This window comes from Bombus terrestris, chromosome 14 (assembly GCF_910591885.1).
Source record: "Bombus terrestris chromosome 14, iyBomTerr1.2, whole genome shotgun sequence".
NCBI lineage: Eukaryota > Metazoa > Arthropoda > Insecta > Hymenoptera > Apidae > Bombus > Bombus terrestris.
The window spans coordinates 3348392-3376387 of NC_063282.1; the positions used below are offsets into that span (position 1 = coordinate 3348392).

The 27996-nt window shown below is 39.2% G+C and overlaps 1 protein-coding gene across 1 annotated transcript in view; it reads right to left on the reverse strand.

Annotated features, from left to right (window-relative positions):
- The window catches only part of LOC100646076 (cuticlin-3), a 68621-nt gene that overhangs the window by 16549 nt on the left and 24076 nt on the right, over nt 1–27996 (reverse strand). The window contains exon 4 of the mRNA XM_003400480.4: nt 17350–17564. Coding sequence (XP_003400528.1) covers nt 17350–17564 — 215 coding nt within the window. The remainder of the gene's footprint in view (nt 1–17349; nt 17565–27996) is intronic.

The following is a 27996-nucleotide window of genomic DNA, read 5'->3' on the forward strand; positions in this document are numbered from 1 at the left end:
AACCCATCATCTTCTTCGATTTAAGAAGATTTATCGTTAGTGACGTGTAGTGATCATTAAACGCCTTGTCTTTCACTCTTTCATCAACGTCTTTTGCCTTTCACATTGATAAACTCCATATTGAAAAGTACAAAAAACGATGATGTTCATGAACAGCCATCATCGATATAATTGGTATTTGACAAACACTTTTATAATCCCTGTGAAACATGTATTTGCACTAAATATCTTCTAACTTTTGCGTATATTTTCAGACCTTTTTAAAAACTGTACCAATATAATCGTGATCGTCAGATCTCATCGCAGTGCTAATGTATTCATCCTAATGAAATTTTGTGTCAGGAAAGGTATCTACAAATATTCCACTACTTTCGTGGGTTTCTATACATCTCACTCAAAAGATCTCTCAATTTTTTAAACTGATACAAAGTCTCGAATTTGTTCTAGCGTTAATAATTTCTTGAAGAAAGATGAATAGAAGCTGAATAGAAAAAAATGTTGGATCGAGAGGGTTGAGATGTGGGAATGTGCCCATCTATCAAGTCAATAGAACTACAGTTGCAGTTCTGTCAGATGGTTACCTGCTATAAATAATTCTGACGCGGTTTACGTTACTTGCCAAACCAATAAAATGTATGTAACATACATAAAGACGTGCGAAGATGCGTAAAGATTCGTAATGCGTCGAGTATACTCGTCGAGCATTTGCTAGACGAGAGGAATATCTGTCTAGCAACAAATTTATCATCCATATGGCAAAGTTCATGAAAATACGAAATTTTTGGGCTGACAAATAAGTCAGTGCGGGCCTGTCGAGCTAAAGAAATGCGGATTTTGTTAATACCTACTAATCCGCATTCCTTGGTTGTCAAACCAATAAAATGTATGTAAAATACATGAAGACGTACGAAGATACGTAAAGATTCGTTATCGAGTCTGTAGCCGATGATGTCATGCTGCGTATTCATGTTGGACGATGAAGGGAGCCACGTAGGATGCGTGATAAAATTCCTTTTGTCAATATTTGCTATTCATTCCGACTGTGGATCTTTGTTGCATTAGAAACAGTCATTCATAGACGACATGTGAAAAAGATGGATGTTTACCATGCAGTTTCGAGCGACGAATGCCGCTTACACGACAAGAATTTTTGTATTCCCCACGCGTACAAATTATGCGGTTATTTCGTTTGCAATTCCTTATTTTTGGTTATATTTTATCGATAATTCCATCTCTTAACAGATCTCATACAATTATGGACTTATCATGGAAAAAATAATTTCTTCCGCGATAAGCATCTCGCAGTACTCGTTTCTTTAAACCTGAAATAATGATAAGGTTAAGAGGAATCTCTGCACCGGAAACAGAGTTGATCTCTAGGATGGAAACTGGTGCATCGATATCACGATCCATTTCTTTAGCTCCAATAATTGTAGTTTTCTTTTCTCATTGCATCCGAGGGAAATTCCGCGTGTTACGAGTAAATAAGGGGCTTAAAGGAAAAATGGTAGTACAAGTAACAGAACTTGTAATTTAAGTCCTTTCTTATAGATGTGTATACATAGGATAGATAGATATTATAGGTAGCCATAAAAGCTTGGAAATTCAAAACAAAATCTTGCGGATAATTACATGTCGTTTCTCGTATTTATCCTGAAGAAGAAGAATGATCTCGTACCATTTTTCTATCGAATAAATCAATTGCTAGATACAGTACAGACTAGATGTTGAAGGAAACAATGTAGATTTGAAATGGCGAAAAATTCAATTGGAAGGAAGCTAAAGGAAATTAATCGATTACGTCGAGTCGCGTAGCTCGAACGGCAATTTCCAAAAGTGTGTCAATGAAATTCGAAGTGTGTCTGTGGAACGCGTAACAATGCAGAGTAACATAATGCGCTGCGTACGTGACACCTGCAATGACATAAAAGCGTGTTGGAAAACACGGCCAGATCATCCGCGTGGTTCTTTATCGTTTCTTACGTAACGCGTACTAGCCTCTGTCCCTCTGACGCAGGCTATCTCGTTTAACAATAAAGATTATCTATTTCGCTTGCCTGGCACCTTCATATCTAATTAACTTGCAAAATATTTTATCGTATTGTAGTATCGTGGACAAATGGCCTAAGAAATATCGGACGAACCATAAACAGTATCCCGAGAAAAGTGCAAGTGCCCTTAGGTGAAAAGGGTCTGGAAATTTCAATGGTCCGGGTGGCCCATTCGTGTACTGTCGGTCCTTTAGTCGAACAGTTAGGCGGATAAAAATTAACGGCCAGTCGTTACTTGAGTTTCGTTACCGACGGGTCGTTACCTGAAGGGTCGAGTTGTGAACAGTCGAGTTAGAAGAGCCATGAGTATAGTCGAGTTGTGAGCCGAGTTATGAAGTTGTGAGGAGTCGAGTTGTGAGGAATCAAGTGTGAAATTGTCGAGTCATTAGTTATAGTACATTACTGTATTTAGTTCAGTTCAAATAACCATCGTTCCCTGTTTAATCCATTGTAAGTAGATCTATCTATCAATAAGCTTATCATATAGGACAGAAATCATTGGAAACCTTAATTTCTAATATTTCTGAAAAACTAAAAATCCTATAATATTTGGAAAGAATCAAATTCATGTGTCCAATGGTTCAACTAGACGGTGAAACGCTGTTATATCAAGGAAAACATGAAATAAAAATTGGAAAGTCTGAATTAGTCCGTAGTCAACGATCCAATGAAATTCCTGCCAATTTATTACTGAATTTCACGCGAAGAATTTTTCTTATTTATTTTCGACCGGTAGAGCGAACTTTTTCGGTTGATTCTCAGAAGTAAAAGTATATTTTCCCGCGAGGTGAGTCATTTTCAGAATCTGTGGGCACAAGGTTGTATCCTTGTCACCTGGGCGGCAGAGTATTAATTCTAATCAGTAGGTGAAAGTCGAAATGTTTGCTGGTGTAGGCGAGACAGGCCAAAACAGGTATTCTGTCGTGGGTGGATTTCGCTTAAAAAGCAATCGCTATTCTGACCTCCCTTCATGGCCTTGGACCTCGCCTTTTCTGAGAAATCGAGTTCTCCCCCTGGCGACTAAAGTATCCTTCGATCCGGAGGACCGGCTTCTTTCTAACAATTCCTTTTTTCCCCTTTCGTTTCTCCGTATCGAATAGCAGGGTAGAACATTTGAGAGCCTTCACAAACAACGGTATATTTTAGTATTTAGAAGAAGAGAAATTCACAATATAGTGAAACAAATACGATAAAAAAGACTTATCATCGAATAAAAATCGTCCGATTTTATGAAATTTTCATTATAGACTTTCCTCGCTCGAATGTTTCTGATGACGAAACTGTTGTTTTATAAGAATATCACAGTTATTGGTTTTTTGACACAACTAACTAAATGCTAAATGTATATTTGCTTTCAGTAAAAAGTTTTGTTATAAAATGTGAAATATGTTGAACAAAAATTTGAGACGTGCGAGTGTCTACGTGTATTATCTGTAAAATCTATAAAAATAGAAGTGTTTGCTATGAAGCGGTGAGAAACCAGATTCCCTTGCCCCTGATTTTCTTTTCTCTTCTTTTTTGATACCAATTCCCTTGGTATCTAGCGGAAGCTGTAGTATCCTGATCAAGAGAGGAAATAGTTTCTGATTAGCGTACGTTCGCATGGTTTAAGAAGAGTAAAGAAAAAACTATAACTTGGAATCAAGGAACCGGATCCTTGGAATAATTATCCAACCATAGGAAAGTTCTCGGGCTTGTCGGTGAGATTAATCGCGAGTAGAGTTTCCGGGAGATAGATACGATCTTGTACCGCGATCTTCTTCCTTCGGATGCTGTACCTGATCGTACCGAGCATCTTCTTTTTAAGAAGAAAGCACCGTGAGTGTAAAACGCGGAAGGTGAAGGGTAAATACGAGACAGCTTAACGAAGAAAACGAAGAAAATAAGGGCAAGGTGGAGAAGAATTTTCTCTCTTTCTCTGTTGGTAGAAGAGCGAGTTAATGACTTCAGAACGTCGAGAAGTGATTTCAACGTTGTCGCTAGGCCTGCTTTCTTCTCGTTCGTCCAGTCTCCTTCATTTTCTTTCTTTAATATCCTGTCTCGTACGATTCTGTTCCTCTCCACCGTGAACACGCCTCGTTTAATTTGCTCTAGAACGCGTCCAACTGCTTCACTTTTTAACCGAATGCTTCATCCGTCTCGCTGCACATGAAAATACTGGAAAATTGAAAGGCACGTAACAAAAACCTCGTCACTGTTTGTCTTTCTATTTAATAGCGCCTTTAATTCCTCTTGGATATTCTCAAATGTTCATTGTGTTGCGCAATTTGTACGCGTTTGTCTGTAATTATATCGTAGAAGAATTAAATCTATTTTCATTCGACAAATACAGCGCGACTCACCGAAGTAATTTGAATACCTATCATAAAATACTTTGGCGAGCGCGTTATATGTATTACACGAAACATTTTTAATTTTTATTAACGTCATAACGAGACACGAGTATCCTGGTTATATTGATAAAATTTGAAAGGAAATTGCAAGGCATTTATTGTCTACCATGATATATTCTTCCCGCAACTTCAACAAATCCTATAATCTCATCCTGTTATAAAATCGGTGTCAGCAGATTATATTTAATCAGACAACCGGAAATCCTTAAAAAATGAACCAATATACAGGTTCGTGTTTTTCTTTTCTATTCGTAAATTGCTGTAATAGATCATTGAATCCCCTTGATTATAAGCTCCTTCTAACTCGCAACGAAGGACAGCCGAACGACACGTTGATTAAGATATACCTTGGTGATCGAGTTGGCAGGGATTTACGTTCGATTCTGTCCGACGAAGGACTCGTAAATCTAGATGGAATCCTCCCTCGTGATTATCCAGTGGCTCAATGTCCACAGGAAGTCGATCCATCGTACAACTGGTTACTTTCTATGAACAATCGTATAAAGAGTCGCACGATCGAGTTTAGAATATTTCCTATTCAAACGTTGAATCGTGTCTTCGAGTTCTTCTATAAATGAAAGCTAAGTTCCATATTTGCAGCGTTTCTTTCACCAGTTCTTCGAAATGATAAATTCAAACGTCATTTTACAATTTTGTCGACTCGACTTAAAGTCAGAAAAGTCTACAAGAACGAACTTATCACGTTTGTCTTTCCTGATCTTCTATCTACCTTGGCTCTGAAAAAGAAATTTCTAAAACTCACATGGCAGTCAACGCGTCAAATAAAGATGTCCAGAGCTTAAGAAACTCGCCTAAAGCCTAAAGCAAATGATTCTTGTGCAAAGTCTTGGTCGTTACGGTCGGAAGATAGAACCGCCGATCATTTCAGAGAAATTGGTTGATGCTTAGGGTTATCCAGATAATCGTGGTGCGACGACCTCCGGGTGTTCGGGGTCGTCGATACCTCGGCGCCAGCATTGTCCAGCGGATCAGGCTGTGGCGTCTCGTCGAGAGAGACTCGAAGGGAAGACAGTAGAAGGCTTCCTTGACGCGGAATAAAGATGGCGAGCCTCTTCAGCAAAAGAGGAGACGATGAGAGACCGGTCTCTGGGCGAAGTTGTGCAGTATCCTTGCCAACGTTCCGAGCGTCCTCAGTCTGAAAAACTGGCCAGCAGATATGGCTGCTCGCCCTCAGTCAGAGGTCAACGAGGTTGGGGGACCTGTACTTTGATTCAATACCATAGCGACTCTTCTCTGTGTTTGTCAGTGGTTCTCACGGGCACGCCTTTTTTCCATTCACTCGTAATTAATTAATTGTTTCGAAGAATTGCAAAAACTTCTTTCTTCCTATGGCATGCTTATATGGATGCGGGTACTATAAAAAGCTGCAAATTTCACTCGTCTTATGGAGGATAGTAATTTATATCTGTTTCTTACGAAGATCTTAATCTTGTTTCTGTATGGAAGATTCGATCAGCAGAGGGTGAATCGGTATTGTTTGATTCTTTATAAAATCCACGAACACGAGTTCACCGCAACCTGCAGGAATATTTCATGACAAGCTTCTCAGGCCGTAAGCGGACCGCGGTGCATTATTATTCGAAATGCACCGCAACTGGGATAATTTTTACGACAAGGGCCGTGTTTCGATGTCGGTAGTGGACGCGTTAACAAGCAGAGTACCAGTTTAACTCGAAAGGGTTTGAAATTGCGAACAATAGGCCATTTGACGAAGCATTCTGACCGAACGTCCTACCACCACCGGCGATCTGATCCACTCCACTGTGTGGGCAAGAAATATGCAGCTTCTTCTTCGACCCTAGAAGGCTTGTAGCCGCTGCATACACTTGCCAGAGGTTCTCATCCCATCCCAAAAGGTCTTGCATTAACTCATTGTTTCCGCCAGAGAAAGAAAAAGTTCCCTGACATGGTGTTTCATCCTCGGAGACCTGTGTTGAACGTGTCACGAACGTTTCTCTCGATCGAAATGATCAATCATGAACGCGAGAAGTCGTTCGTTCGCGATCATTCTTTTTTTCTTCGGTCGATTATTCGCTGTAAAGCGAACTGATAACCGGAGGAGCGTGTCGAAGGCATTGAGAAAATATAACGGGTGACGTAACGGTGTTTCTATTAGGAGGGTAATACGGTGTAACAGAGAAGCTCTGCCCGGCATTAAAATTCCCCAGGTGTTTTTTTGTCGATCCGGCCTGGCCGCCATTATACCACTTAACTGCACGGCGTTGCCAGACGACTGACCTTGAAGTCAATGGTACCACCGATTCACATGGGAGTCTGATTCCTAATTAACGAATTATGAATAATTTTACGCCTACGTTGTGCTATTCCAAAGTTCGAGGTTGACGTCAGAATTTGTCTTTCGGAGTCTACACACTTGTATTTTAAGGCTCGTATTTTAAGCGCATACAAATTCGCCTCATTATAACACGATATTTAATGGATTATTTTAGACGGAAGAAATTGTAAGAATTTGTTGATAACACGTTATATAACGGTTGTTACGACTGACGAACAGTTAGATAGAAATACATCGTCCGAGTATCGAGATATTCATCGGTAGAAAGTCGGAGTGACGAGAGAGTAGTTGTCGTCTGTGTCAAAGGAAGGAAAGAAGAGGCGAAAGGTTTCAGAAGAAGAGGTGAATGTCGACGATTAATTTTTACGTACCGAAGATGCCTGGCAATTACGCATAATCGTGCGATATCCACCTTGGACCTCGAGCTACATACAATCTTTCTCACGATAATACCACGCAATGCACCAGAAGATCATCCCTCGGACGAAACAGCGAATTCTTTACATTCCTTGCAAACTCTGTAACCTTCGCTGCGTACCAAGAAAACAGAAACTCTCTGTGTTAGAAGACAGAATTAAGGAAGGTTGGAGAAAGAATGAGAAACTATTGGAATTTGACACAGCAAATCCTTTGCACCTTTTGCAGACTGGATAATCGCAAACATCTTCGTTACGAAAGGATAAAAAGACTTAAAAAGTTCTGTAGCTTTCGTTGAACAAACAATAGCGTTTCAAGGAGATTTCCATAGTTCACAATACTGTTCGAGCATTAAATCTTCTCCGATTAAGGACGCTCGTAAAACGGGAAGTCGATTGATAGACAAATTTGCGACGTTCTCGAGGTGCTGTACCCTGAAGGCTCAAGATCGACGAAGAAATAGGAGAGGACTGTCGTTTAGCAAGAAAGACTGGTGGTATAAAACTCGCGTGCAATTTATAAGCCGCGGGCTACGGATTTTACGATGTAATTGGGCCTGGAGCAGGGCAATGGTGTATTCCTCTTTGTGTAACCGGTGGTTACATGTAGCTACTAGAAAGATATTATACTCTTCAGCCGTGTTATCTACCGAGCAAGGGCAACATTTGCTCGGTTAATGTTGGTTACAGAAGGATGCGCCGCTTGCCACGTAGAAAACGAATTTATCTTGAACTTTTCCAATAAAAGCAGGCTTCACCGGGTTGTTTTTCATTCGAAATTATCAGTGGCGAAGGAAATAGCTGATCGAGACTTGGAACTGATAGTCGAAGAATTTAACGATATCCTTCTTCCTGGAAATGGTAGAATGTTCCAGAAATAAAACTATATTTATTTCTATGAAACATCCATCTTCGACATCGTCTATCCGTTCAATAATCAGGTGGTATCTGTATCATTTCCTGTACTCGAGATACGCTTATATGCGATTTCCAAAATACGTTTCTAACAATAGAACGAAGAAGATCGTGGTCTAATCATTCGTTAATTTGGACTTTATAATTACCGAGAACGTGCAGATGCTCGTGATAATATCAACATTGTCTTTTATTCATATTTACTTTCCTTTATTGAAATCATAATTATCTATGTGTAATATATTTTATATACTTAAAAGTGTTTAATATTTATTTAGAAAGCAATTGGCTCAAAAATGATTCAACATACACAATATAGTTACATACAATGCGTGATACGGAACATTGATGAGGCAAAGAATAGCCAAGCGGGAAATGGGTTCCGTTAAACGAATGCAACGTCGACAGGAAAATGAAAAACCATTATCTCGATGTTGCTCAACGATTACCCGAGGAACGTCTGGGAAACTCTGCCTTCTGATTCAGCGAAATCGTCGACGCACCCAGTACAACAAGTTAACTCGGATCTTTTCATCCTTCCGTAATGGAAAAAATTCTTTCGAAGGAGAGTGATCGCACACACGAAATGACGAATCCTTTCTATTTTTGCAACTTCGACAACCTTCGTTGCAAACAGAAACTAACAGAAAGGTTCGAGAAGAAACATAGAACTATTTCAATTTTACTCGTGCTCTCGCTGCATCTCATAAATCTTCGGTTATTTTCTCTTGCATACTGTTGGTGCTGTATACTTTTCTTTGGCCCCGAACGCATATTTCAATTCACCTTTCATTAGAACGCGGCTGACACCAGGCGAAATTGAGTGCTGATATTAGCAAACGAAACACATCGTATGCCACAGAGTTCTTTTTTCTCTCACGACGAACCAGTTTTGCATTTATACGTGTCAATTAAACGGATGAAGAATTGCACGAGAGTCCGTGGCGTTAACCAGCCAATGATTCTCGGAATGCGAATTTCCGGCGATTTAATGGTAACACAGTGGTAACTGTACGCAGTGTACGAGCCCCTATATCGTTGTACACACTCGTTGCGACTATGTATCCGCAAGGCCATCGTCAAGGATGCCGTGTAGCAACAGGCTACTTAGAACTGGATACCGGTGAAGCTACCCATCTTACAATTTACTGCAGCTGTCGAAACCACTTTTGTTGCCCCTGTTAAGCGCCTTGTCGTTTTATCCAATGACGTATAGGTTGTATTTTTGCGAACTCGATCATACGTCCCTAGAGTCTCTTAGAGTTTCATTTGCACACGTTTTTCATCGCGGTGCTGCGTTGCAAGAGAGCAAGACTGATAGGCAATTACATTCGGGGTGATGAATGATTAATTCACGGTCGATTTGTCAGCGGCGCGCACGAAAACATTTATTTCACTTGCCGTTTAATGGCTGTAGTAATGGAAATAAAATTTTAAAATTCCATAGAACGTCCTATTGGTAGGAAATTTGAGACTAGTCTCGTGGAAGAAAGATGTTCAAATAAAATTGGACATTTTTAGTCAAAAGTTTTCGTTCCTGTCTGATATTAATATTTATAAAAAGGTTCGCTCGACAGTACAAAGTGAACGATGTTTTCATACACGAAGGCGAAATTCTTCGCAATATGTGTCGCGATTAGTCTCGTTAAAGTACTTGTGTACTTGTGCACGATAAAAATACACCATGGAGAACTCGCGTGAAAAAGTTAATCCACGAAGATTTTATAGAAAAGGACGTAAGTGATTTTCCGAATCGTGAGAGATTTTTGACTTTACTAGAGCGTAATGTCAAGCTTTGCTTCCTCTCGCTTTTTTCAAGTATGCGGTTTTTACCGTGCGGTCTGGCTCAGTTTGAGAGCGTGAAGCATGTAATTGCAGTCTATCCCTTGGTGAAATTTCATTCGGAGCAATTTCGTTACGTGACATGGCGTAAAATTACTCGTGCTTCTTCTCAACTATACTTCTGCACCCTTAAGGATGTTAAAATTGGCAAAAAGTGAAAGATAAAGTAGAGGTTCAAAGAAACCACCTTAATGTAGAGATTCGAAGAAACCACTGCATGTGTAATACGCAGTGGCTCGCAAGAGCACTTGAACGCTTACCATAGAAAACTTTTACGTCTATATTCTATGCGCTGTAAACGTACGTCTTGAAATATTATGAACACTGTAATGGGGCATGACTGTCATGATTGTATTTGTCAAATTTTAAACCAATCTGAAAATGTACATAGAAATTACAGAATATTTATTGCAGGCGTATATTCAGTAAAAAGTTAGTGTTCAGCAGGAAATGTTATTAGCGTATTAAACATGTAATAAATGTTAAGTATTTTCGTAATAAATATCTTGCAATTTTTATATATATATTCACATTCAAACTATACCAATATAATCATGATACATTATCGAATCTCGCAACAGTTCTAATGGAATTTCTAGAAGCTATTTGCAAGTGTTCGAGTATTTTAACGAGTTCGTATACGAAATGAGACACAAAATTCTGATGCATTCCAGCTGCTCATTTCCTGCGTATAAGTTCGATCGAAAGTCGTGCAGCGGAGCCAGCGCGAGATGAAAAAATATTTCAGTGAAGACGTTTATGTAACGTCGTCGAAAGTTTAAGACGCACAAGTCCATTTTTGTGCAGGGAAAGCAATCGATTTCGAAAGACAACTGACCGACTTAAATTGTTCCTCTGGCGATTTCGAGATACTCTTCTTCAACGAATATGGATGAGGCGATTAATGTTAACAAAATGCTAAACGTAACCTCGATGGTACCAAACAGAATGGCAAAAGTGAAAATAATCGTTGCATGACAAAGTTTATGCAAATCGATGCCAAACCAAGGTAGAGATTCAATGATTGAAGAGAGATCTTTGCAAACGTGAAAGTGATACACGTGTCTACGCAAAATGCGTAAACTTGCCAAATTTTGGAAACTTCTCCTCGTTGCCGTCTCAATCGTATCGACTAAAATGACCGAAACATAAATACTCGTTGTATGACAAGATTTATGCAAATTGTTACGAAACCAGAACTCCAGTCGGTAAAGAGAGATCGTGGAAGATTAAACGTGAAAGTGAATATTAAATCAACGTGTATCAGGTGTGTAAATTTATAGAATTTTGGAAATTTCTCCTCAGTTGCATATTTTCTCTTCATCCTGCATACATCCCACGTACATTAGTTAAATACTTTTCACCCCGCGAAAATGAAGTTAAGACGCGTGCAGCATTCTAATGATGCGATTGATGTCGAAACAAGACAAATACAGAGGCAAATACGTGGAAATATACAGAAAAGAATCGATCGGCAGACTTTTACTTTTACGAGCGTAGCGTGGGCAACTGTGGCTGCCCACAAGGTATCGTCCCACTCGCCATAGTCATTTTAAGGATCTCTCTCCTGCTGGACACGTAGCCGAAAGAGAGGATGACCTTTGCGTGTTCATAAAAAGAAACGGATGATGGCGACCTTTTGCTACCTTCCAGACTGTACTCTCCTTTCTAGATCGAATTATGCATGAGAGAACTTTCGAATGGTCAACCCTGCGGAAACGGACTCGCATATTATTTTGAAAAATATTTTTCAGAAAGAATTGCAATTTTAACATCAAAATACGTAGCACACGAGAATTTGTGCGATTCAAAAGAAGATGGTGCTTTATTACAGCCCTGTAAATATTTCAATCTTTCCGACAAAATCGTAGGATTCGGACGGAAGAAAAGGTCGCTGCACGGCAAGTTTTTGGATTACAATGTCAAAAGCAGAATTTTGAAGAAAGATGGAAATTAAAAAAAAGAATAGAAGTTGTTGTTAAAAATACACTGCTGTGATAGAATTTTTTTTAGTAAAAAGGATTGTGAGTCGAGAATCGCCCTAAATGGGTTAAAGTGATTTCATTTCTCACAAAAAGAAAGAAACCATAGTTCCATAAACATGGCATAACAAAAAGTATAACAAATTTTCGATCCGAGAAAATGATAATTTAACGATATTTTAATCGTCTATATAGAATCTTCTGAATTACGGTAAATGTTCTTACAGTGGAACACGGATTTTTCTTGATGAATTCTCTCACGATGGTTGATTCAGCAAAAGAATAATTTAGTTGCTCTGTCGAGCCGCGAGGTTGTAGAATGTCGTACGTGCTCCGGTAAGATGTATAAATGGAATAGGGAAGCCGGTGCAAATAGAGATATGATGCCATTAATGAGTAACGCAAGCTGGCAACGGTGTTATTTGCATGCTTGTGCGAACATCCGATGCCGGTTTTAGCCTGCCACGGATCGGTTTACGAAACGCTCGCGGTTACATTGACTAGTGCAAGATTCTGGCCTCTCTGTTCCTCTTGATTTTACTCAAAATTGGCCAGGCAAATTAGCTTTTCTGATACTTCTCCGTAATTTGACTCCGAGTTGGCAGAAACAAATATTTGAACGGAATAAAGCAAGTAACTTTTTCATAGACTATATGACTTTGGTTATTTGCGAAATTTCACGTAAATAGAGAATGCAACGTTAATCCTCTAACTGCCGTCCATAAGTCACGGGACACTTGGCAACTTTTAAATAGAAACTTGTATGAACCATGTTCGCAATAGGCGTTTTTAGAACGTAGTATAACTTAAATTTTCTTATGATACGTGCGATTTTATAATTCCATAATTCCATTTATGCTTATCCTAAGTGTAGCAAACCTCTAGCAACTTACAGAGAGAAATGTACAGGTTGGTTTTACAGGAACAAAGTGTTTGCAAGATAACGGGACGCAGTATTGAAATGGTACGGAACGAAACAGCGACCTAATATGGCCAAGCTGGGCCAACGAATTCGTTGCTTACGTAATCGCTTCCAAGTAAGATTCTTTCTTTGTGTGTTGGTCCACTCCATTATGTAACGTAATGAAAAAGAAATAATATATTTATCTTCATTAACTTCATTAAGCACACCTTGATATTAAAGGTATACCTCTGCTCGAAAATCAAAGGTAACTGAAATTCTGGTACTTTTAAATTAGAATCTATATATATATTAGTAGTAATTAGTACTTTGATACTTTGAGAAAATACATATTAACGACAACTTCCTCGGATAAAATCGTGCTGACGATAATGAATTTCTTAAATAATGAAGCTCTATAATGCCTGACATTTACAGAGTTACCAATATTTTTATTGCATATCGATATTTAAAAATAAATTTTATCGTGCCATAAAATAAGCTAATAAACGATAAAATCCTCTTGAATCTTTCTACTTGTAATTTTGTAACTAAATTACATTTTATGAAAAATAAGCAAGTATTCGGATACTTTTAAGCGGTGGAGTAGATAGGATATCGATGGTTGGTCGTAATAGTTTGCAAAAGCACCGGCGTATCGTAAAACTGTTTATTTTACGATCCATGGAAGCGAGCGAACGAGGATCACTATCGTCCAGGATGTCGAGAAACTGCCCACAGTCCCTTTAACGCCCACAACGATCACCAGGAATCAGCAGAGAGGTCAAAGACTCTCTGTTTTACCTTCTTCGATGCTCTTGGTGATCGTGCCGTATTCTTCTTACGGGACAAATTGTTCCCTTCGGCATCCTGGCCCTTAAATTATGCAGACCTTCGTGCACCGCACAGACATTACTATTAACCGGAACCTTTGTCCTCTTTAATCAAGCGTACCTGCTTTTAGAGTACACCTTAGGTACACTATCGTCCGCAAGTATTTCGATTCTTCGAAATTACTGCAATTAAATAAAAGTCTTTCTCTTTGTTGTTCTGAGCTCATACTACAAGCGAAGCCAGAGAGATTCTATACTACGACATCAAAGAAAATAAGCAATAACAAAATTTTACTGGAGGTCTTATATCTTTGAGGAAGTCAAGTTTGAAAATGCTTGAATTCACCTAATTCTCAGCTTGCGATTTAACAAATTATTTAATTGCAAGAGGTAAAAGATTTAGAATAAAAAAACTTTTTTTTTATGACGTAAAGGGAAACTAAAGATATCAACTTTTTAATTTAATTGCGTTAGGTGTCCAGGTACTTTTGAACGGCGGTCTATTTCACTGAATTCTTGTTTAGAAGATATTTATCTAGTAAGACACGATTTGGCCCAATCTCTCTGATTCTTTCATGAAAAAGATTTCTCTTAGAGACTGAATTATCCAGAGTCAGGCTTTATAAATCAAAACTAATCAGCTGCTGTCGAGAGTTCTCTTCGCCAAAAATGCGAAAGATCGATCGTGATTACGATCTTCGCCAAGCGCTTTCATCATCAATATGCCAAGCTATATTCGCTCGAGAATCCTCGCAGTTATTATCCGATGATCCATGGTGCTGGATACATGGGTTTAACCTTGATGTAGAATTCTTCTGTGTTTCAATTTTAGTCTTGTTTTATCGAAGTATAATCAATGTGTATCAATGTCTCTTTTACGTTTTCGTTGAATCGAAGAGATTTATTAACTGACAGAGAAACAGAATTGGATGAAAAGCGACTCAAATGACTCGCAAAACTATCTCAGCCTTTCTGAATTAAAAACATACGATGCCCAACACACAGCAAAATTAAAAGTAAATAAATGTTTCGTACTATTATCGATATTCATCATAGAATTCTTCCAAGAACTAGGATTAGGTTTTGCATCATTCTCTGCATAAATAGCGACTGTAAAGTCAAAAGGATTCAAGATGAGTACAGATAAGGAAAGACTAGTTCTGCCATTTGCTACGATCACATCTCGTAAATACATTCGATTAGTACGCTTCAAGTGTTCCGTGAAATGTTAGACCGCACCGAGGAGCGAGAGGTTTTTCACTGTTCGATGAATATTTTATATCCCTCGAATAGCACTATAGATTCGTATCGTGGTGAACCACAACGCTCGCAAAACCTAAGGAATCAAGCATTTCGTAAATCGATCGAGCACCGGTCAATTTCTTTTCCTCGATTTTGCATGGAACCCATTGTCTCTGGACAGGGCAACGCCCAGGAATGGTGAACACGGAAGAGATAATTATAGCGTGTCTCTTTCCGCGTTCAACTACATTCTAATTTTCTCATACCAGCTTGCGCTGAATATTTAACAAATTACTTTTAACTGATGAAGCTAAACATACCAAACTCATCAGAAAGCAAATGTTCGATGTACATGTAGCGTACTGGAGAGTGAAACTGTTCAAAATAGTTTGGTCGAGACTGTGTTATAAACGTGTTTCTTTTTGGTAAAATTCACCTCACATGTTAGTGCATTATGCGTTCTTTAAAGACCCCTTTATATAATATCTGATCAAAGAAATTCGCTCCTCTAAGATTTAACTCAGCGTACTCCTTAACTTAGCTGTACTCTGCACAATTATTTATCGCTTTTCTATCGTTTAAAAATTTCTGTAGCTTCAGGAAATTACGGTAAAACCTTGCTCGCTTCAATTTCATATTTAAGTTTCCCTCGGTGCACTAGAAATTTCTTTATTTATCAAGACAAGAATGAGATTGGGATTTAAGAATTCAGAGGCTCGAGGACCAAACTAAAGAATCATCGGTTAAAAACCTCGAAAAAAGTCAGAATCAGCGAGTGGGTAGATGTATCTTGCGTCTTATATCTTCTGGTTGGATTGAAAATCGTGATCGGCCAGTTCATTATCAGCAAATGGTGGAAGGAGCCAGTGTTCCGTTAAGGACACCAAGAGCACGCGTTTGCATGCGCACGGTATATCGCTGACATGAGGCGTAACAGCGTTAGTCTGCTGCTGGCATACTACGTATCTCTTGCAACGCTCGTAAGAAGAAGGCCGTAAGTCCGGTCACATAACGGTCCAGTTATGGTATAGCGAGGAAGCGATCTCTCGCCTCGACACACGATTCCCTCGTTACACGAACCAGCCCTTCTCTACCACTCTGTATTTCCCTACTTCCCTTCCTTTTTCTTTTTTCCGCCACTCACCTTCCACACGTCACGATTCTTCCCAAGTCCACTTCTTCGCACGATCAATAAATATTGTAAATGTCTCAAAGTATCGACAGCTGATCGTACGTGGATCACATCGAAGGATTGGAGTTGAACGTTAATAAAAATTTGGATATTTCGCCATTCAAGCGTCAATAACGTTAAGTGGTGGGGATATAGACGATAGTATTGATCGTATGCGATCGAAGTATAATATTTTTAATTAATAAATGCGGACATTTACAAAGCATTGCGCTTCAACTTCGAAACTTTTGCCAGTGAAGAGATAGCACAGGGTGAACATTAATTTTTCCTTAACAAGTGAGAAGAAAGTTTTATCGCTTTTAAAAGCTATCGAATTGTATGGCAGTTAATTTTTAAGTAAATATTGACAGTACTACTGTTTGCGCGGGCAAGTGCTTCAACTGATTCTAAAATAATTGGGAATATCGGATCGATGATATTATCGCGAATCTATATTTACGATATGTTGTCAATATTATTGATCATGTGCGGAACCCCTTTAGCTAAAGCTCATCTCTCGCCTGAAAGCTCCCCTTCTTGTCGGGTAGTCGCGCGTACATTCACGCCTCCGCAGTTTTTTTTCACCCGGTGCACAGTGTACGTGGACGTCGAGTCGCATGAGCGATCGTGATCGTTGATCGAGCTTCCTCGTGCTCGAATACCGTAGACATATTCCACTTCTTTTGCTCTGATCTCTTATGTAATCTTCTTTCACGTCCAGAGACTTGCGTCGCGTTCTTTCGCGTGTCACGATTAGTCAACTCATCGGAGTTTTTGACTGGGACGAGAAAAGAACATAATTCGATGCACGGAACACTGTAACGATGATTTGACATAGGCCTTTTTGTCGGTTACGGGATACTATGGTGGAGCACCGCATTCTTCGATCATTTTGTTTGAATTATTCTCGAGAGATGGCAATTGCTCATTTAACTTACAATCTTCTAACATGGGAAAGTTGTTTCAAAAAGGAAATTAATTGGTCCATTATTTCATTAATTCATTGGCTCAAACATTTTCGTTTTATTTATTCCTCCGAGAAATGATAATCGCTTATTTAACTTACAATCTTGTAAGATTGAAAAATCGTTTGAAAAAGGAACGTAATTGGTCCATTATTCCATTCATTCATGAGTTCAAACAGTTTTGTTTTAGTTAGTCCCCTAAGAAATGATAATTGCTTATTTGACTTACAATCTTCTAACATGGAAAAATTGTTTCGAGGAGGAACTTAATTGGTTTAATGATGCTGTGAATTAATTTCTGTATTCATTTTGCTGACTTACCAGCTCGGTGGGCATGGTGTTGCAAGACCTGAGGGGCAGATTGTAGGTTATAGGGGTGCGTTGGCTTCTGTACTCTTGCAAGCAAGAGCTGTTCTTCGACAACCCCCGCGGATACACCAGACCATGGAAATCCGTGTTGCCCTCCGTCGAAATGTGGACGATTATCGACTCGCTCGCACACTCGATCTGCACGGTGCTTGCTATCGCAGCGGTTGCTGAAAAATTGCAAAAGCATTGGTATTTCGCTTGTTTTTGGTAGATACTTAGACACTACGTTTAGATAATTCTTGGTCTACTTTTTAACGCGCGCTGTGCGAGTGAAAGGAACGAAATTGGTTTCGAATTAGCCAGAAGTGGAGCGCCGTAACATCGACCCGAATTTGACAATGGAATTCGCAAATTTTTCCTTTTGCAATTTCGAAAAGCATCTATCAGTAAAATTAAATACTAGTAAAAATAAATGCTACAAGACTGGTTGTTTTTTTCAGAAATCGATAGCTCTCTGTAAAGACCGATACTTCGGTTCTTACATATTTCCAGTGTGGTTCTTCTCGGTCAATCTTTTAGCCAACTAACTTTCCATAAAGAATTCTCTGCTACGTTTAACTGTAAATCGCATGAATGATATAACGGTGCTGTTGGCCGATCAATTACAAACAGTTCGCACTTTTATCATCGGCAACAAATCGTGTTCAACCGAAGCGTCACATCGTCCGATTAGGATCTCTTCCTACTCGGTCACTGACTGTCTGATACCACGAGTCTGGCACGATAATTTGTTATTGGTAATTCGGTCCACGTTTGTTCGGTCAGCGAGCCGCTAGCTTCGAGTTTAATAACCTCCAGTTCTTATGAATTTTCGACTCGTATTCAGGTTAAAAACAACAGTCACCCATTCCTTGAACGATCGTTATTATAGCGTGACAAAAACTGAACTATATAATCCTTTCGAGTTTCCTTTTTCTTATGCGTGTACATTATTTACTGTTCTTTTTTAGGCAACGATACTCGCGTAATAATCAATTGCCCATTAATTAGGTGGTTTATGTAATTGTTTAACGAGGTATCAATGTACGTATATCGATATTCCCGCTCATAATCGTTACATTTATATTCGTAATAGAAAGTAAATCTGAGAAGTTAAGATAGGAGGAAGTTATCAAACTTTGCACCGTATTTTTTAAAGATTAACAGTGATTAGTATTTGCTTGATAAACTAGGAGGATCGATATCGTATTTTATACATCATCGTGATATTATTACACGTGTAGCGAGCAGAGTTCGTTCACCGTTTTTTACGGGATTTGCCGTGAAAAGGAGGAAAGCGTACCGTTTCTTTCTTCGCCCAAGAAAATCTCGCGGTTTATCAACAACATATTCTATGACCTGCTATCAGACACAGGTCTAAGTGCGTTCACCCTGAAGTAACTCTTTTATACTTAGCTAATTGTTAAACGAATCATTATCCCATTAATGCGAAAAAGAATTATCATTAGACTATAGATCTTCATCGAAGATTTACAAATATCTGAAATAAAGTACTAGTTACAAGCGTGGATACGCACAAGTATCTGGAGTCTAATTATCATAAAATATAAATTAGAATGAGCCACGTTCTTGAATCGTCCAGTAGTCATATGCATAAAAGATAAGAGCATAAACGCATTTTAATTGCCGAACACTTTTAAACGTTTGAAATTTTCCATAGACGGATAACATTCACGTTTCCCGGAATTCGTACGCGTGAAAAGCGAAGAAATTACGCGACATTTTAAAAGCATCGTTATTATAAAACACAGTGACGCTGGTTATTGAAATAACTCGTTTAAAAATAAATTCCCCTCTTTAAACCGAGAGTATCGCGCGATTAATCCGCGAGTGATTAACGTTTAGAGAATTACCGTCGTGGAGCCAGGCGAACGAAATGACAATGATCATCTTTGGTTTAGCATTATCGTCTTGACGATGGGGAAACAATGATGAGAGAGTCGTGAACTTGACTCATCGCGGCATCTTTTTCTTACCCGAAGAGTCAATGAGATCTTGGCTAATTTAATTCTTAATACTCGTTGCATCCGCCAAAGGAAACGTCTCTCTGTGAACAGACTTGATCGACGAGCAATAAAAGGATCAAGCTACGACGAGTATCGAAAGGAAACGCGACCGGTAAATGCCAGATAAGGAGACCAATTTTTCCATTAGAGATCGGCGATTTAATGAAATTCTATTAGACTTAATGGCATCAATTTGCTCGAGGGACTCTGAGATTTTCATAAATCCGTTTCCTATACTTCTCTTTTGCAAAGATTCTAGCTTTCGATATCAGTATTATAGGAGCCTAACTGTGTTCGGTGTACTTGCGTACTATTCAAAGTTACGTAAGCGTAAAGATAGCGAGTCCACGCGAGAACTCTATTACAGTAGTAAATAACTAAGTAAGTCAAGGAATTATGTTGAAGAATTTTTCCTGACACTTTCTACAGGGTGTTTCATGCTACTGGGCCAAGTTATACCTAAGAAATGATACAAGCTAAAAGATAGAACGAAATTATTTTCAGCAATAGACGATCCGAGTCGTCTTGTACGATTGATAACAGATAACAGTAAAATTGTACAAGTTACTAGCATTAAAAAATAGAATTTACGATAAGAATTCCAGAATTCCATTATTTATTCACGTTAAATTATCTATTAAATTATAAAATATATTAAGTTTCATTTTCTACTCTCTAAACCTATAAAAACTAACAAGCACTGAAGACCACCTATGATAATCAATCAAGTGATAAAGCATCAAAATTAGCAGATACACGTTCTCTCTTCGCGCAAAAATCCTCATCCTTGACACTTGCGTCATTCGCTATTTCAACTCCTCCGTTCTTCGAAACGTTCAATATCGAATAGTGACTCTCTGGTTTCCTCCTTTCTTTCTTCAAAACGTGTTGAAAAAAAGAGCAGCGACGAGCATATTTCTCGGAACAGTGGCTCGAGTCGTGAGCCAGCAATTTAATAAGAATCTCTTCGTTCCTGGAAAGAATCGATGAACCGAGCGTGCAGAATCCTCTCGTTTTTCCATTGTCCTTTTCCTTAGATCCGCCACAGGGGAGCAACGATGAAAAACTAAAAAGAAATCACTTGGAAGCGCGAAGCAAAGATGGTTTTCGGTCGACGACCTCTCGGAATCTCGCGTTTACCGGCTTTTTCGATCGCTGTCTGATACTTCCTTCGACTTTCTGATCGCTCTATATACATAGTGACTGTTATTGACTCAGCTAACCGACTGTTACGAGAGCAACGGTGGATTTTCGCGTGCGACTAATTGGCTCTGTTTGCCGGCGGGAAACGTTTGTATAATCTTCGAAGAGAACGACATCGCGATTGCACGCCTGGGAAAGGGTTGTCAACCTTAAATGTCCCTGCGACCGAGCTAATCACTTCTTTCTTAATCACCGTCCTCCTTGTTTCGTTAATTGAAACGCGTCGGGCAAAGCATCTGATTTTCACGTTCGATCATTGTTGGATAAGATCATACGGGGTGTCTCACGTGTCTGGGACCCTCCTAAATACTACAATACCTCTTGGTCTTATACAAAGTGTCGTAATTCTAGATTATCAAAGAACCACCCAAACAATCCACCAGAAAAAAATTTATCTCTGTGTTATAGAAACGTGTCGTACACAAATTTCTTTATGTAATTATACCATTCTGAGAAAAAATTCCTATATGTATATTACATGGATGATTATTAAAAGCTGATATCGAAGCTTCATCTTTTCATACAACATAGAGATCCAGACTACGCAGTAAAATTTTGCCAATGTAGTCACGATACTCGTATCTCATCGAAATCCCAATAAAATTTCACAATCCTTCATATAACACATACAATATACATACATACATTCATAAAAAAATTGACTACGAATCTTCAAATACTTTTATCAGCCATTGTACGTCGAGTGTTGCTTGCCGTGTATTCTTTCACGCTGTTTACAAACCTGGTGAATAGTTATCGACTAGCACCAATGGAAAAATCTCATAAAAATTCTCAAACGAACACCGAGATGTAATTGCGAGGCAGATAAAAAAGAGACATGCAAAAATCCTCTTCTCTGAGAGAGAGAGGGAGTCGTTCGTATGTTAAATCGGAGACACGTGCGCTCGGTGTGTAAGTCACGCCGGAAGTAGAGGGTACTTGACCTTAGGGCCTGCTTTCCTGCACGTACAGCACATCGTAGGTAAATCTCAGGATGAGCGTGCAGAAAAACCGCTCGACCACGTGTTCTCCCTTCGATTTCCCTTTCTTTCTCTTCCTTTCCTTCTCTTTCTCTCGACTTCATTTCCTCTCCGACATCTGAGTCATCCTAGAGGTCTCGCGAGGTGAAACAAAGGCGTGTACGGAGTGGCAATTTGCAAACGACACGCGAATCATGCGGTTTCCGGTACCGAGCTCTTCTCTCGTCTTCTTTCCGTCTTTCGTTGGAATAAAGGTGCGTTGCGTGACAAGGGAACGAGAAACGCGTTCTTTACATACCTCTCTTGGTACTTCAGCCTTTGAAATTTATTTATATGTGCAAGGTGTTTTAAATAGTTGGAATTTCAAAAATGTCTGAATGAATCGACAAATTACAAATTACAGACTGTAGAACATTACAGAATTTTACAATTTTATCAAATAGTTGACTCGTGATTTTCAAAATATTCTTTTACAACTTGATTTGTGTTTCTGTTTCTTCGTTACCAAACTTGTCGCTACTAAGTAGAACGATATATCGGTGCTGATAAGTTATAGGTTAGTAATTTTGTCAGTATAATCGTGTCAGGCTGGCCAGGAGGAACGAAGTGAATTCATCGCGGTGACAGGAAATTGTACAGCCGACGATTGATTACGTTGTTGATATGTTATTCCGCTCATGTTCATCGCGGTGCATTAAAATCTCAAGCACGGAAGTCGCAGAGCTGTTGCATAACTGTGCGTCCCAGCGAGCCACCTTTTGGATATCTCGCTCGGTTAAATATTTTCCAGCATTTTGTAATGCGTAATTTCTTTTGAAAAGATTCCCCTCTAATATCACAATTTATCCCGTGCAATTGCAATTCGCATTTACGTTATTACCTAAATACCCACAAGCATAATACATATTATATAACTGAGATATCTTTATTCCTATACGGACGACTATGATTCACATAACGTTTTCGCAATCTCGAATTATTAAAAAGTTCTTCATATTTTCTATTTCGACATATGTATTTCGGGTTGTCCTATTCGTTAAATTATTTAAAATTAGTACGCATTCTTACAGTCTCGAATTTCTCATAAATAAGCACAAAATAAGCACAAAATGCGTGTCAAAAATTCCTTCAAACTTCAAACTAATCGTTCCTTCAGTGCGCAGTTTCGAATGCGATTTTGGATTTACCAACGAGCATAATTGCGAAGGAAACGGGTTAACGAGCCGAAATTCAGTAAGGCGCGAATCTGCATAATCGGCGAACCGTCTCGTTGCGGTCTCCGGCATTACGAAACCACGGTATTTTGAACGTCTGCCAAGAAATTAGGAGAGGATGCGCCCAGTAGGCGAGCAATTTGCATATCGCGCGCCGCTGGTCACCTACTAATGGCGTTCTTTTTGGGGAAATTTCTAAATGTATCTTCCTTGAAATACCTTCTATACAGAAAGTTATACATTTTTCAATATTTCGTATACGTACTACGAACGAACAATTTTCAAATTCTATTGCTTTTCAAAGATTATTCCTATCTTCTTTCAAAGAAATGACGCGCCAGTGATGTGTAGCGATAGTTGGCTAAAAATAAAAAGCAGTAGACACATTCTTGAGCAGTTAGCGAGGAAATTCCGTTAGACTCGTAAAAATCGTTTCCATTGGCTTCCTTTTCGCGTTATAACTGTCATATTGCACGCGACTCGCGTCTGCATCCTCCGCAACGTGATCCCGCTAACAACCGGAAACTCTAGCAACGTTATGTTCACCGATTAACAGACTTTGCTATAGTCGTTCGATTCGATGATCGTAAACTTCGTTCTTCGGCACATTATTCTTTATAATTTAAAAGAATTTGATCGATCTTTGACTTATTCGAAACGGCTAGTCGTTCTTCGATGCTGTTGTCCAGCAACAACTTCTCGAGTCTTGCAACTTTATCGTTGCAGCAATAGAAACGGAGAATATATTTTTCTGAACACACAAAGCATACAAGTATGCGTGTCGTTCCGCCTGAAGACGTTAAACAATGGTTTGATCATACGTGTTGGCGGGACTGGAAATTGCAAATACCTCAGCTAAGACCGCAAGGGTGGATTTTCATTCTTCAATTTTCGTTATCGAACTTCCACATAAATTTCAAGTTCCAAGATAAAAATGGAATTTCCATTTTATTATCCTTTATCGAGCCCTTTACTATGGTCTGTTGATAATGAATTCACTATGGAACATCATTTTACCCTCATTAATCGTATATGTTTCTAAGATAATTGCTAATTTTGTCGTTAAGATTGCCAGATTACTCGTTTTTATTTAATATTTTATTCGAAACATGCTGTGATTTCATCTTAAATAATCTCGTTAGAAGGATCTTAGATGGTCATTGTTACAACACCGTGTCAAATTATGTGCATAATGTTGACGTATTACGCATATAGTCTGCAAGTAATCTACAGCTCTAGTACACAAATAATATTACATTTTAAATACAACTTTCATTTTCTACGCTTTCAGTTTGTTCAAATATTACACGAAATTTCCGAAGGTTTGACGTAAATCTTCCTGTAAATGCACGGGCATCTTTAATCTACGCGTAATATCGCTTTCAGTACAATTTCTGTTTTTCTACGTTTTCCATCTAAACGCATGAAATTTCTGAGAAGGAAACAGAAATTCCAAGACGCTATTACCAGCGTGTCATAATTGGTACACGCGGAATGCTATGTTTATTAGGAGCCGGCTCTTCCGGTTAGATCTCACCGTTTTCCGTTAAGTCGCAGCTTCTCCTTTTGCCACGCTCCTCCCTGAAGATAATCGTTGCAATTATTCGTAACTTGGTCGCGTAATATCCGTCCGTGGAGCGGCGTAACAGCTGGAAAGGCAACTTCACGGAATAATCAAGCACAGTTAATAAATCTCTCGGTCGCTTTCCGCGTAATTAACCTTGCGAATACCATTCGAACGTCGTCTTCGTGCTGTCCCGATACCGTCTCATTTGCGATGCATCTCTCTACCAATCCCGTATTTCATTATACTTGCGTGTTTTTCCAACCATCGCATCCACTCGACATTATTTACCAACATCAAACGTTGTTTGATTCATGAATACATTCATAACGAAGCAACAGAGGCACTTTTTCAGTTCAAATATCTTTGGTTCTTTCGACCTCATTTTCTTTTCTCTCGTTCGTCTTTCAAACGACAACTGTTCGCTATTATAAGAATATCTAGAATCTTATTAATTTTCTTTCACGTTCATTATCCGCATTTGTTTCATCCCCGAATACGTATCATAACACGTATCATGTTATTTATTTTACGTCTTTCGATATATTAATAATACCCTGAACATGTTATCTTCAAAATTTCCTATAAATAGATAAACATACGGAATCCAGTGATAGCGTGACCGAGATGAGGCCCCATACAAAATATACGGGTGTCCAGGTCGAGTTTGTTATTCTACTTGCATAAGCCGCGAACGTGTCCGGTGTTTAAAACGAGCAGAACCAGTCCCTAAAGATATTCGTGAACTTACTGAAATATCTGTAACTGGAATCGAAAAACCTGCCGCAGGATCTGGATCGTCTGGTGTTTGAATTATATTCATAGCCAGAGATTATTCCTTAGATTAGATTATTCGTTTTCCACGAAGGGACTACCGAATGGCTGTCTCCGAAGTACCAGTCATCCGAGTAACACATTCACGTCCACTTTTTGTCAAGAATTAGAAAAGCAGAAGAATTAATCTCTCTGATTAGACGATACTTTGGTATAATTAGGTGACTTAATTGGATAACCACTTCGTATCGGTTCGTTACAAAGTTACATACAGCCACTTGGCAGAAGTTATTTGCTTAGATTTAAATTGATTTCTCGGTGGTCGTAAAGATGCTCATGTTTAATTCATTAGGTCTATGATGGCTCGTAATACTCGTAAGCACTGAACGGTCAAACTCGAGCAAAAACGATCCCTGCGCCATGTAATATAAAGAACATATATATACGGTACACCGTGTTACGAGCAAACGAGAAGCGGAAACGATTTCCACGGAAATTCGAAAGAAATTGGATAGAACAGAGTGGCGCGATACAGGATCGCTAGTTCACGGAATAGAGTACACGATTCGAACGATCCTCGACCGAGGGAACCACGATTTCTTAGAAACCATTCCGCCGGTATGCAGTAGTAATCGTGCTGGCCTTGAAGAAAATTGGCAGGTTGTCGTCGAAACCTGCAGCCAAGATCGTCGGTTGCGAAGGCTTTAAACTTCGTGTACACTTGCCGAACCAAGCGTTTTCGTACAGTCGATTCACGACTTTCTTCGCTTCTAGAAATTGAAGCACGATTTTCTTCGTCTATAGTCGCGCTTCAACTACGTTTTCGCCAAGTTTCCAATTTTTCTGAATTTTCCAATCGCAGAACTTCCCTCGTACTACTCTCAACTACTCTCTTAGGTGGATATTTTATCGCATGAATATTTTCCTGTATTTTACTTCTGCACCAGTATCTCCGTGTAAGAAGAGGTCTAATTTGTTTGGCGAGGGCCGATAGCAAGCGTGGATGCAGCTTTACGATCGCAGAAAGAAACCACTCGTTGCACCAAGGTGCGGAATAGTAACGAAGATTACCGTAACTCCACCGTAAGAGGCTACCACCACGGGCGTAGCCACGGTCATCGCGCTTAGACCAGAACCTGCGAACCGTTATGAATCGTCGTTGTTTTTGCCAGGAACATCCGTCGAAATCCGGACTCTGCCATCATCTTGTCCAATATTTTTTCATTATCGCGAAATCCGTTTATAACTACGATAACCGATCAAACCTGTCTTAAACTCGAATTACCGGTATTCTTCCAATTCTTTACGAATACGTCAAATCATCCTTTATTTCTTTTTTCTTAATGTTTTATAATATGAAGTTTCTCGTTAATTTTCTAACGTTAAGTTCTGCTTATGATTAAACAGGAAATATCTTTTCATTTACGTTATACCAAAGTACTCCTTTTTAATCATAAGCTTACTTATACAGCATCGAAGTGCGAAGACCAACGAAGAATGTGCTTATCGGATTCTTAAAATTCGTAAATCTTAAACGACGAATTTATTTTCAAAAACAGCGAATTGCGATAACAGAACGTAACAGAACATTGACAATAACGGATAGAATGAAAATCTGCTCGATAGCAGAATGGTGTCAATGGTGTGTATAATTAACGATGAGTAGTTTCGAGCATATGTGCGGAAGAAACCGTTAACATTCGCGATTTTAATGATACGAGATACACGTGGTCAAGATTCTCCTTCTTCTTAGTTGGACCTGTTGGTTCTATGTAAAAGCGGTCAAAAGGACTCGATAGACTGTCATCGGGTTTTGCACGGATCCGACAATCACGTGTTTCAAAGAAGTCTTAATCGTGGATGCAGTTATGGGTTATCCAAGTATCGATCGATCTTGCGAAAATCTGAAAACACCGTGGCATAGATCATCGTTCAACGACCGTTAAAGGTGATTCCTGTGGTCATTGCTTGCACGTTAATCAGAGAAACATCACGGTGTTTGAATTGGATATTGGTATTAGTTTGGGTATACCATTTGTACAGAAATTTATTTACTCAATCACTAATAATACATCAATTACGAACTTTAACTTGTTTATCATACAAGGTATTAAGTTAAAGAATATTTCATCGTATGTACCTTCGAACGAAGATGTCCTTTCTTTGTCCAGTTTTCAACCAACTGTTGCAACTGTCCTAAGACTCTTTATTGATTCAACGAAAATTTCGCTTCCATGGAGTCGATCGACTCCAATAGAATCGTAAGATCGTTGGGAGAGTAATATCCTCTAATTAAGGATAAGCAGCGGTTGTTGCCACAACTATACGCAACAACCGCGCACCGTGCAACAACAATAGCCAGCAGGCTGGCAACCGAAGATGAAAAACGTTCGACCCACTTTCGACTCTTTCGAGCAACGTCTCCCCCCTTATCTTTCCAGGATTCTTTTCCACGCACAAAGGCACCGATTGCTCGCGTGCTTCTTCCTCGCAAACGATTCTTATCCCGAACGGTGTATCGATCCATCGTACGGCCCTGGCCGGGCCCTCGTTATCTTCCTTCAACGTTTTAAAAGCGCCTGCTGCTCTTTCCAGTCTGGCTGATTCCCGCAGCCTTGCCTCGGTATGCTTCGTTGCATCCTCCATTCGAACTTCGTATCCGTCTGGAGAATCCTGCCGCTGTTGTTTTTTTTATCTTCTATTTCAGGATTCTCGTGTTTCCTTCGCTTTTTTTCAGTCGAGTTTACTTGCCTTCCCTCGCCCAACAGTATAAGCATTGCGTTGAAATTGGTTTTTTAACTAGCGAAGAGTCGAGATTTTGCTTGAGATTAGTTTTTGCAACCGAACTGATACGTTGT